This window comes from Pygoscelis adeliae, unplaced genomic scaffold (genome assembly GCF_000699105.1).
Source record: "Pygoscelis adeliae isolate BGI_AS28 unplaced genomic scaffold, ASM69910v1 Scaffold317, whole genome shotgun sequence".
Lineage (NCBI taxonomy): Eukaryota > Metazoa > Chordata > Aves > Sphenisciformes > Spheniscidae > Pygoscelis > Pygoscelis adeliae.
This window is the reverse complement of record NW_008825155.1, coordinates 133,458-146,126: the sequence shown is the minus strand read 5'-3', so window position 1 is coordinate 146,126 and position 12,669 is coordinate 133,458. Positions and strand designations below refer to the sequence as shown.

The following is a 12,669-nucleotide window of genomic DNA, read 5'->3' as shown; positions in this document are numbered from 1 at the left end:
GATTTATTTCTGATATAGAAACAGAAAAAGAAGTCAAGTTTCCCAGCCTCATGCTTAAATGCCACGTTGCATTTGTGATTCATATATGGTGGTATTTCTGAGGAAGTGTTTTGGAAGTGTTAGATATCTTTTGATTCTCTAAATGGAACCTAATTAGAGAAAAACGCCTTAGCATCATATGATAGGCCAGGTTGTGCAAGTTGCAATGCCTAAGGCTAAGTAATGGATCCTGTGATGCATTTCTGAAGCTTTCCAATTTCCAGTGAATATGTTTGGGGACATGTCTTAAGTGGTGGCATTATTTCAGTCTCTCTGTGTCAGCTGGTTTGTCAGATATGGAAACATCTGATGAATGTAACTATATATAGCATGTAAAAAGAGAGGGATTTTATACCATTCCCTAGCAAAAAACCTTCACCTTGTTGAAGTCATTGACAGGTTTGCCTTTGTGTCATAATTTTACCTGTGACTTTAGTTGTGTTACTCCTGGTTTAGACTGATGGAAATGAAGTCTGAGTAAGGCCTGTTTTTTTTTTTTTCTAAATATTTCCTCAACATTTGTTATGGTTAGGTGCTGACAGTCTGCTAAGTGTTGTACAAGATCCAAAGGAAGCACTACTTGTCCTTAAGAGCTAACACATTGAAGTCCTCATCATGTTTACCCTTACTCATGTAAGAAATCTTTACTTTCAGAAAGAATTTCCTTATGGAAGATGAGAGTGCACTCATAAAGGAGAGTTTCCCACTAGGAGCTGGGATCTGGTAGTCCAAAATTAGTCTGTGGTACAGTTTAAGTACCCCTTTTTAGAATCTAGAAATATCTTATACAAAACATATTGAGCAGAAACGTTGCTAGCACTTCAGATTTTCATGGAAAGCACAACACTGGAAATACGTTAAGGGGAGGCACATTTTTGTTTTGAAATTACTATCCCCTCTTAAAAAGAGAGAGAGAGAGGGAGGGAACAGGAGAGGATGAGAGAACCTGATGCCAAGACTGTAGTATAAATCTGTGCTATTAATGGCTTTGGTGTACCAGTTTCATGGGAGTTATTTTGATAATCCAGTGTTGTAAGAATCTGAAACAACCTCATTCCAGAGGCAGTGTTGTCAGATTTCTATTTCTGGTATTTTTCGTGATCTTAGTGTTAACAGATGTAATGTTACTTAAAAGATAAGTGCAGACTTAACATGACAGGGTAGAACTGAAGTTATTTCCTTGTTGCTTTATGTTATATTTTTTAGTATTTTAATAATTGTTCAGATGTAGAATATGTGTGCTGGTCAAAGCCATCAGTTCTAGGATGGAAATTTGTTTCAGTGAGGTCCAAGTATGCTCTGACTCTTGGATATTGCTGAAGCACTGTCAATTTTATGTAAAAGAGAGATATAAAAGACAAGGCATTCATTGTCAACACTCTTTTCTTTCTCTTCCTTTTTCTTTCTCTTTGTCTTTCTCTTTCAGTCTCTCTTTTTTTCTGTCTCTTTTTCTTCTTACTCTAGCAGCTAAAGAAAAAACTTGAAAACATGAATCTAAAGTGACTTAGAATCAAAAACAATAAAAAAGGACATTGAATTTAAAACTTTTTTTTTTTCCCTTAAAGCTGGTTCCAATGATTTTATGGGCCCAATCTGGAAGGCTGGAGGAGCTTGGCAGCTGGGCCACATTTACAGATGAGCATAACTGGGGCTAGCTTTTGATACCAATGTCAGAAGCCCAGTTGGGCTCAAAGTCATTCATTGGGATTTTCTAAGTGCTGCTAGTAATGCTTGGTTTTCTGAAGTGTGAAATTTTAAAAACTTGTTCCACTATTTGTTTACTTCATGCTTAGTTACATATCAGTGGAGATACCTAGACCAATTGATTTAACTTTCTGGTTCTCATGAACTACACCAGATTTGATATGCTTGAATTGTAAATGTTGAAGCAGCATAAAATAAGGGGAAAAGTTTCCAATACAAGGAAAATAATTTACCTTAAAAAATAAAAATAATGTTCTTGTGGGCATGAAACTTTTAAAAAACACTATAAAAAATTAGCTCCAAAGATGCCACTTTAATAGTCATATTTTACTGTGGTCATTCATACTAGGAATGTGTTTTTTCAGGTGTTGCGCTTCTTATTGTATCATACTTGATGGATGGATGTTCAACATATAACACTGTTGGCAGAAATCCCAGTTGAGACTGGTTTAACTGGTGTAATGCGTACTGACTCAGAGTATGATGACTGTATCATAATCATGCCTGAATGCCATAGGCAAGAATGTTCAAAATCGAATATTTATAGCTGTTTTCCTCTTGTAGCTGTTTTCCTCCCAAAAGTTTTGCTTGGTGTTTGGGTCAGTTTGTATAGCTGCTTAAGAAATTAGAGTATTGAGATTATTGATGAACTGAGCAAAGCTTGCAAATATGAACATGTATGCTATGCTGTAGAGTTCAAGGGCCTTAAAAGCAACATCAAGAACCAGAAAAATCTGTAGGGGAGGAGAAGTGGTGGGGCTTTATCTTCAGGGTGTTTCTGATGACTTTAACTAAGACTTTCAGTTAGCTAGTGTTACTATCAGCCACAAACCTCGTTATACAACATTGTTGGCGCCCGTTGGAGGTGAGGTCTAAAGATGAATTAATATACAAGCTAGATGTTATTCATTCTCTAGCAGAGGTCACTGGTAAGAGGATACTGCATTACTGTGCTATTGGCAACATACATTTTAATTCGGAAATAAAATGGATGTGTAGCTGTTAGGTGGCTTTTCCTTAGTGTGTGTGGTTGTGAGGCCACCTCCCTCACGCGCTGCTTGTTGACTTTTCCGGGTAGAGGATAATCACTAGGTCATTTGTTCTGGAGGAGTACTGTCATTTAACGTGATTGTAATTAGGCAAGAACTAGGTTGACTCTGAGCCACCAAATTGCCCTAGTGTCTATTTTTTAACTCGGAGTGAGCACTTCTAGGCACCCTCTGGATTATCTCACATAGCTCTTTAGGGTTTAAATAGCAACCACATCTAGTTAAAGCAAATAATGGAAAAAGTTGGTGTTCCATCCACTCTTGTTACTGACAGTTACCAAGATCCAGGAAACAGGTATTTGCGTTTACTTTTATTCTGTGGTTTTGGCTTATCAGGGCAGTAAGGCTGAGATGGCCTTTTTGCTAAGTGTGCAGACTTTGGGATGCTTTTACCATTTTGCATCAGAGTAATTTCAGATTTCTCATCCTGAACATGGGGTTTCTGTTGTTGTTTTAGTTTTGTTTTCTTGCTCTGTTGTTTACTGGCTAACGCAGGAGATGTGGCATCATGATTCCTAATCCTAATTCTTGTGCTGAGCGGTCATAGAGTATTGAATAAGTTGCTTCATAGTTTTGTGCTTCAATTTGCTTTCAAAGCATCTTACGGTGGTAATATGAGTTAAGTAATTTAAGCTGTTAATATACACTGGGATCCTGGGTAAAAAAAATGGTATATACTTTAATAATGACAAAGCAAAAGGATTACCAATTGGTTGTTTTGATTTCTAGGATTAAAGATGTATTTTAGTTTGTTCGAATTTGTAAACTCTGGGCTATTCACTGCTAATCTTGTTTCTTCACTTTATTGATACTGGATCATCATGATTACAAACAGGTGGAAATGTTATATAAAGTAGGCTATGAGGCTTGAAACTGTTTATCTATTTGGGTAGCTATATATAAATTCTCTTTAAAATGACCAGTTCATTGAGGTGGCAAATGAGAAAAAAAATCTTTACCAGTCTGAAAATGCTCTTTTCATCAGACACGTTCAGATAGGCGATGTGTGGTATGTTCATGTAACTGTAAATGAGGTAGCTCTGTAGGCAGTGCTGGCTATGGTCTGTCCTCATATGTCTTTTTGCAGCCTCCTTGGACTCGTGCAGTGGCATGTGTGTAGCAGAGGGCAGCATGTGGCTCTCTGTATTTATTTTGCTCTAGGGCTTCGGACATTGGAGAGAGGAGGGAGAGGGGGTGTTAAGGTGGCAGAATGGGCGAGCTTATGAGAAAGCAGAACACTTGCCAAATTAATAATAAAGAAATTACATTGAAAATGTGCCATGATCCCTAGCTTTAATAGTTTCACAGAGCAGACGGGTGTTATTTTGGGATGGAATCCATATGTGAGCTTCTTGGCACTTTGCTGTTGCCTGGGAAGAAAACCCAAACAATGGAAACAGAAATGGCCAAGGCTATCTCCTTCCATCTGATTCCTGCTGAGTTTCAGAGGGAAGTGCCCATAGTCGTGTTTCTGGAGACAGCCTCATCAGACTTTTAAGTTCCAGTCGTAACATGATTTTCCAGTTTTATGTCACTATAATTGTGTAAGGACGAGGAAATTTTGATGCCCTTTTTCTGTCTCCCCCATCTGATACTGTTTCATCTGCCTAAAGTCATCTCGAGCCCAAACACTATCTCTAAATACAATTACAAACATACTGACCTGTCAGAATATTGATCTTTGGTTGAAGAAAGAATAAAATGGAACTCTGAAAATCAAACATTGTAAAAAAAAGACCAAAGTGGTATGATAAATAGTAATATATGGAATGGTCATTACCTGCCTAAAGAGGCAAGACTCAGCAAAAGAATGATTACATTGGTTTTACTAGTTCAAAGCAGTTTATTTCTTATCCCCTCTACGACAGGTACTAAAGCATCCAGCACCCAAAGGCAAGCATTTTGATATATGTTAGTATCTTCTTAAGGTTGCTTACATGATTTGTGCCAGATAAGTAAGGTCAGTGAGGGATTCATCTGAGTTCACTGCTGTTGGTGGAAGTCACCTGTAACCAGAACTATAATGTCATGTAGTGAGACATCTCCCCCAGCCACACAACATCTGGGGACTAGCTGGTAATACTGAGAACAGCAGTTGTCATAAGAGTAGTGGGATTTTTTTTCATTATTAGCCTTTTTAAAGAGGCCGTGGGGAACTTGGACGTGGGAGGCTTTTAAAAGCTAATCCATTTAGTTCCCTCTTATTTCTTTTTAACTCTTCTAGCTTATTAAAATATGGAAGTTGTCCATAAAGTGAAGATTAACCAAAGTGCCTAAACTTTGAGGAAGCAGGAACCTGAGCCTTCTGGCTAGTTAGTCCCTGTTGCGTGGCTGGCTCGAGCCCAACTGTCCACCACAGTCTTTTTTAAACACACATGTAGGTCATGCTTAGCCAGCTCCCACTGTATTTGCTGTTCCACTCAGCACTGTTGCAAGTTTCTTTGTATTTATTTAATTTCCAGTGAAACGTACTCTCCTGACAAAGAATGCTTCTTACTGCAAGGTATTTCTAGACACATTTGGAAAACCATTATAAAAGTGCTCTGTTCCAGAAACCTCGCCTCACATTGTTCATTTTCATTTTCTCACTATGAGGAGTTGTGAGCCACGTGCCAAGTTCCTCCTTAGTTGTATAAATCTGTGCATTTTGTTTATTTTGTCGGTCATATTACAAGGATATTATACATGCAAATTTCATTCAGGGCACAGGATGCTTTTGAGATTTTGCACAAATAAGATAAAAACATTTCTCCCTCTCTGCATTTGCTCCTCTCCTGTGTTACTTGAGAAGAGTTGGGATTTAGGTTCCTGCCTCGGAATTGATTGACAAGAACAGTAACAAAACCGAGATCAGTTCTCTTGTAAAAATATAAAGGACTGTGAATTGCAGTGTTGAGGATATCAGGGCTCTGTGACTCCCTTTATGCATGCTCAGCAGTTCCTTCTTCCTTGCAATACAACACATTTTTCTCTTATCCAGCACAATTCGTACAGCTCAAAAAGAAAATAAATACTGTCATCATTGAGAGCCTTCTGCTGTGGCCAAGCTGCAGGGAGAACTTTGAAGGAGAACTCATTAGGGAGGAAATGTGCTTCATGGTTTCCCTTAAACAGCTCCTCAAGTCCATTTTTCTAAAGGTGTGGATCTGTGCCAGGCTAAGCCACCCCAAGTCCATGCTGCTGCCTCCCCACTCCCAGCTGTACCGTGTGCTGGCTCAGGGAGCTGATGGGGCTGGATATGGTCCCTCAACTGGCTTCCTCACAAGCACCGACACCTTGGACCGTTCCAGCCACACTGCACAGGGAATGCAAAACTGTGGGAGATTCACAGGGATATTCCTCAAAACAGAAGTATAAAGCTTGGTTTTTCATCAGGAAGGAAAAGATGAAGGCAAGAGAAAGGCAATGTCCTGTTGCTCTGGTTGCAGACAGGAGTGGAGCTGGGGAGTTGGGTTTAGGTAATACACGCCTCTGCCTCTCAGCACAAGGAATGGAGAGGGTGTTCTCATGCTATACCTGCAGTTTGATTTGTCTTAGTGCCCAGTGCTGTTAAATTTTTAGATCAGCTTAATTTTTAACTCCAGTGCTCCTAGTTAAAACAATTATTTTCTGAATGGAAAAAAACAAAATCAGGGGAAGGGAAAGTGTGATTTCTTCTGATTCTGGCAGGTGGAAAACTTATTCTAGATTAAAACTTCCTTGCCTAAAAATGTTGAGTGATTTCAGTTTTCCTCTTATTCTGACTTTATCTTGACTGTTTGTAATCTGGAAGCTGCTTTGTTTTTTGTTTATCTAGATGAGCTGTAAAAAACTTGTCATCTAATCCTTTCCTTTAGAGACCAGAGGATCTTTTCTCTCAGGTGGTTAGGGTTCTTAGGGTCTTAGTGTTGGTTTTGCTTTATAGTCATTAAAAATAACTCTTGTTATTTCTCTATACCATGTCTTCTGTGGAGATGTTACATTTTTGTAGCCAACAGATGCATTTGACCAGTATTCTTGAAATCAGGCTGAGCGTACCTTTGATTAGGATCTAAGCACAGCTTTGAAATGGGCTAAGTCTGCAGCTTCTGAGAAGCACCTGGCTCTTCTCAGAAACTGTCGTGGTGATTTAATCTCAACTTTTATCTTCAGTTTCTAGGATACTGCAGGTATTTACTACTTTGAGTAAACCCCCTGAATTAAGCTGGTCAGCTTCTGGGAGTAAATATTTGTAAGTATCTACTTAGCCCCTTGTGTCTACAGGGGCACCGTGCATGGGAGACGTCTTTCTTTATCAGAATTTAAAGTTGAGGTCCTGAGTGCCTACAAAATAACCCAGTACCTGTCTGGGCCTTCACAAGAGAAGTTTTTTTTGCTGCTGTTTAGTCCGCCATTTAATCTGCCAAGGCATATCCAAGTTTAAATTGATTAAAGTGTTCTCATTTCCTGTCCTGAACATGTTGTGTAATAGCCTTCTTTAGCTTTTTAAAATATTTGCTCTGTTTCACTCCAGCACTGGTGGGTGAAGTAATTACCACGTCAAATCAGTCGGTAGGATGCCTTGATATCTGCCAGGTCCTGTGCACTGTTGGGGCATGATTAGACCCTGCCACGTACAGTTTGTAGGTGTCAGGCAGTATTTACGAGTTGATGGAGAAAGAGAGATCTTCACCGGCTGTTACCAAGAGGGGGCTGGTATAGTAATTTTCATGTTTTAGTCATAAGGCTTATTTTGGAACAAAAGTATGCTAATAGATGTTGTTCATTTCATTGCCTTTAGTAAACTTTTCCAGATCTTCAGTATCAACGTGTGCTGGTTGGGTTTTTTTTTTCGTCCCAGGGTTCAGTTTGTAAATACTCCGAAAGCAAGTGATGAAAAAATGTCAGAGGCTTGGAGATCTTTCCACGGTTTTTGGTCCGTTTGGTGTCGTCATCATCTAAACATAGGCAGGCTGGACTGGAAGCGATCTCTTGGGTCACAGCTCCCTTGTTTTTGCCTTTCACAGGCACTGTCGTATTACCCTTTTTATAAGCGCATTCAGCTCCGTCTTAGTGCTTGTTTTTTGTCCTCATTTGGGAAACTGTTCCCAAATGTTGCAATTCTGAAATGCTTTTCTGAGCTTCTTTAAATTTCTCTTCCTATTCCTGTCCTGTTCAGAAGGACGGAAAGCTATGCTCTGGGGGCTAAGCCTAAAGGCAAGAACAAAATTGGACTCTGCAGGTTGGACAAAAAAAGTTGCTAGTGTCCCCCAGAGGCATGTTATTCCTTCTTAAAGCTCTCCGCTTTCAGAAACAAACTGCACAAACATGAGATCAGAAATCGTGTGCTTGAATTAGCTAGTAAATAATGCTTCCTGGCATCAGCAGCAACAGAATGTAATCATCTTCATTACACAAAGTATGAGACTGTGTTTAGTACCAAATAGCATTTGGCGTTGGCCTCTTGTAAATCAGAGCTATCTCGATGTTAAAAGACAAACACGGATTCAAACTGCAGATTCGGATAATTTGCTCCACCTACTCAAAAGCCAGCTATTTCAGGAGTGAATTTTAGTGATTTACGATCCCATCTCATATTTCCAAAAGGCATTTCTTACCAGTTTCCAGTTTTTTTCCCATCACTTTGTCTTGTTTAGGTAATACATAAATCTATCAGAAAAGAGCGTCATCTATAACTTCTGAGGCCCCTTAGTGACAAGCCCCATTGTCAAAGGCAGGCACTTTGCCAGGAAACTGTGACTCCCAGAGAGAGTGTGCAAGGTTAGGGGGAAAGTATACTATTGCCAGAGAAACTGTATTCCAAGTGGATTTGTGTGGAACAACAACGATATCCAGTGACTGGTTAAATTAGCCACAGATGTGTTTTCTAGAACGCTGTCCAAGAAGATATACAGTACTTTAAGGGTTGGTTCAGACATAATGATCTTCTGAAGTCAAATCAGATCCAAGCAAAATTGCATTGGTACTAGGGAAGTTTTAAAGGAATTGTGTAATATGATTCAGACAAGTAGATGAATCAGACTGCTGCGAACTAAACAAGGAGCACATCGGTGAGAGATGAGGTAAGACGACTCGCATAGAAGTGTGATAGTTTGATGTTAGCAGTTTGCTGTTAAAATGTGAGCTGTGGCGGATTGACACGGGCAGTTACACGGGCACGTTATGCCGGCCACCTGCCCAGAATGTGCGTGCGGAGGAGAATCTCCCAGTGGTTGCTTTCAGCTTTTCAGAACGTATGAGTGCTTGGTTTTGCACTTGCCGTCTCCATTGCTGTATCGCTGTCCCTGCGCCACTCCTCCTGCACGGCAGTGCTGCCGATTTCAGTTTTAAGAGGATAATTACTCTGCTGAGGGCAATGCACTTATTAAATATTTGGAGAATTTTCACGTACTGAAATCAGAGTACAGTTGAAGGCTCTGGGACTTTTCTCATACAGGAGAGTTTTGTCTCGGCATCACAGCTCGAGCAGTACGTGGGATTTCTGTCCGGGATCGGTGTTGACAAAGCTCAGCTTCCATCCCGCAGCCGAGTTTTGACTCTTGTTCTTAAAGTTCAGATAAGACAGACGGTGGAGAGAAGTCCTGTTGAATTACAGATCTGCTATATGGTTTAAAGTTCTGGGGAAACATAAGCAGCTTAGTTACTGTAGCAGTTGGAACAGGAAGCAAGAAAAGCTTTTGTTGTATTCTCTGACCTATTTCTTTACCGTGTTATTTACTTGAACTAAATTGAATATGGTGTATTAAAATGTTGTCATCAAAAAGGGCCTGGAAGTATTCAGCTTAGATTTTTATTGCAATAAGCATTAATAGTAAAAGTGGAATTTAAAAAATAGCAGTTTTGCCGAGGAGCCGCAGGGGATTTATAAATAAAAAGAACAATTTTCACAATAGAAATAGCATATTCTTGTGGATGAAAATTTATCTCAGTTGCTGTTTGTCAGAGCTTTATTAAATGTTTTTAACGCTACTGGTGTAAATGTGGAAACGGATCTGTTTAGGTTTGCTTTGAATTTCCAGATATAGTTCCAAAGAGGGCTCAAATGCTGTGGATTTATTCGCAGAAATGTTATTTTCTTTTCCTTTCCTTGTTACCTCTTTGTAAAAATTTGTTTTAATCAAGCAAATTGTATTGCTTCCCATCCTCTGCTTCCAGTTTCCTCTCACTTGAGCTCTGAATTCTGCTTCAGGAGATTTTGCACTTCTATTCTTAGGAATTTTGGCAGGTCACATGCAAAGCCGTGTGTGTGTGTGTGCATGCATGCGTGTATGTCTTTAGACAGCATACCAATAATTAGAATAACCCTGCAAAGTCATGGCTTTGCTTCAGGAGAACTCATGGCAAAACGCGAAACATGCCTCTGTTTTCAGGTATATTTTCTGATTTTGACCTAAGAGAGCCAGACATCCTGACAGCTGGCAGAATGCGTTTGTTCTAAAACGTGATTATTTTGAAAATGCTCATACCTATGGCTTTATTTCTTCTCTCTTTTACAGGGTCTTTGTAAACAGAAGTTTAGCCATGGAAAAGATAAAGTGCTTTGGTTTTGATATGGATTATACACTTGCTGGTGAGTATCTTCTTAATTTTTTTTGTCATCGACTTAGTTTGGAATATTGCCTCTTGTTGAGCAAAATCCAGTTACTGGTTGGGCTACTCCAGTTAGCAGGTGCTTCTTCTATTAGCAAACATATCATTCACTATTCATTGCACTTTCATTTTAGGTGTTTTCCTTAAATTTGTTACCTACAAGCTGTATTTGGTCACAAGCCATGTTGCTGTAGTACAGTTTTAAGTGATTATGTGTGTCAAGGAAACCAAAGTTTAATAAGTCTAATTGCTTCCTTAGATTCCACTATATTTTGATATTGCCCCCAGTGCAAGCTTGGCTTTGAATAACAAGGTGATTTCTTTCTCCTTGGTACCTATGGCAGGCTACACCTTCAGCTAGCAGGTTCTCCTGTGTCCTGGGAGGGTCATTTTTGAACAGGTTTTCCTCTTTCCCACTCCTCGGTTGGCCACATCAGTGACTCATTTTGAGAAGAGGGAAGGCAGGGGGAGTGTCTCGTGTCAGCTGAACAAGTTAATTTAGAAAGCTTTGCCCATTCTTTATGGCAGATAGGCTTTGGGAGGTTGCATAAGACCTTTTAGTTTCATAAAATTTTTTGCATGACTTCTCCATTTTTCAAATACTCGACAGGCAAGTTCTCTGAGACTTTTGATGAAGGGGGGCGTGAAGTTACCATTTTCTGCATAACCGGACTTGCATGATATGTATTTTAAGGAAGGAAGAGATAAAAAGCCCACTTCCACTTTCCTAGGTTATAGTATCACACAGGCTGTAACCAAGGATGTCACGTACAGTCCTGCCTCCTTTCTCATTACCACTTCCAAGGTTGTGGATAAAAAGTTCCTATCACCCTTGATATTTCAATTTAGAATTGTTGTGAATATAAACTGCGAAAATGTGAGGTAGAGTGTCAGGGTCACCTAGTAATAGGTTAATGCAGCATGTCAACTATGGTCATCTAGTTACTGTGTCTACTGAGAAGGAATGAGAGATAAGTAATGTGGCTAGGGACAGTGTGAGGGCACAGGAGCCGGGGTCAGTGGCTAAGCGAAGTGCCGGAAGGTTTCCATGTGCTCATAGTTCAACACAATGCTGCGAGGAGCAGTTTTGGAGGCTGTGGCAGGTAATTGCAGTTTATATTCAGATCACTTGCTTTTGTTCTTTTAAGCAGTTATCCATGAGGCAGTAATTACATATAAAAGGTTTGGTTGTTCAACACCTTTTTTATACATCTGTTTAAAGTTCCTGCCACTTTTTAAGTCATGAAGTGTATTGTTGTTAATCTGTGCTGGATCTGACTGCAGACACGTGTTTTCAGTGTTTGTGCTTCCCAGCTGTGACAGCCTTGTGGCAGTGCCTTTAAGGAGCGCAAAACAGTTGTTCAAGAACAAATGCTTAAAAAAAAAAAAAAAAGTTGTGGGTTTCACTTCCGTAATGGAAAAACTTCTGTGCCTTTCACAAACTGGCGGCATTTCCCAAGGACTCAGGTGATCCCAGTGGGGCTGGCGTGGATCAGGAAGCGTGTTGCTAACTTTCATCCTGACAGAAGGAGAGCTTCAGCACTATCCTCACTTCTCCGACTGTTCATTTTACTCAAGTGTTGCTTATTCCCGTAAACAGAGAGCAAATGTGTTGTTATCGACAAAACGATGCTTGGTTTGATGAGAGGAAAAAATGCGAATGTTTCAAGCATCCTAAAACAGTACCCAGAGACATGGAAACCTGGGGCTTCCAAGGCCGGAAGATCACAGTGCTACAGTTAAGCAGGCAAAGTCAGTGCATTCAGGGGAGTTGAGTGACAGGGTATGGTACAGAAAAAGAAATGGGATGTGGTTCGAGCAGAAAACTGGAAATCTGGACTGCTCTGGGGTAAGCTGCTGTCCTATGACTTCTTCTGCGGTACAACAGAGATAATAGCTGCAGATCATTTTAGAAGGAGTTGTGAGAATGTAATTAGGTTGGAAAGCCTTTTGCAGATGAAAAGCATTATGCCTGGTAAGTACTATTTCCCTTTTTTTCACTTGACGGGGAAATTAACATACAAAATTACCTGTTTGTCTTCTTATGTCTCAGAGTCATCCTTTCTTCTCCATGTGGGCTTTTGTAATCTGACCATCATTTGCTGTATATAACTGTCGTACACAAGAAAAATTACTTACTCGTTGCAGGGGCTTTAAAGAATGTAGTGGTAGAATATGATTATGATTATAATTAATTAATTGGAAATTATAATGAAGAAGTGGGGCAAGTGAAGTATTACATTAGTATGTTGTAGTGCATTCATTAGACCCTGTCATGTTTTCTGTCTGGGCACGTTATCCCTTACAC

At 39.8% G+C, this 12,669-nt stretch overlaps 1 protein-coding gene across 1 annotated transcript in view; it reads left to right on the top strand.

The window, feature by feature from the left end:
• Positions 1–12,669, top strand: part of NT5C2 (5'-nucleotidase, cytosolic II) — a 42,254-nt gene that overhangs the window by 997 nt on the left and 28,588 nt on the right. Inside the window, exon 2 of the mRNA XM_009328433.1 lies at positions 10,268–10,341. Within this exon, the coding sequence (XP_009326708.1) occupies positions 10,268–10,341 (74 nt within the window). The remainder of the gene's footprint in view (positions 1–10,267; positions 10,342–12,669) is intronic.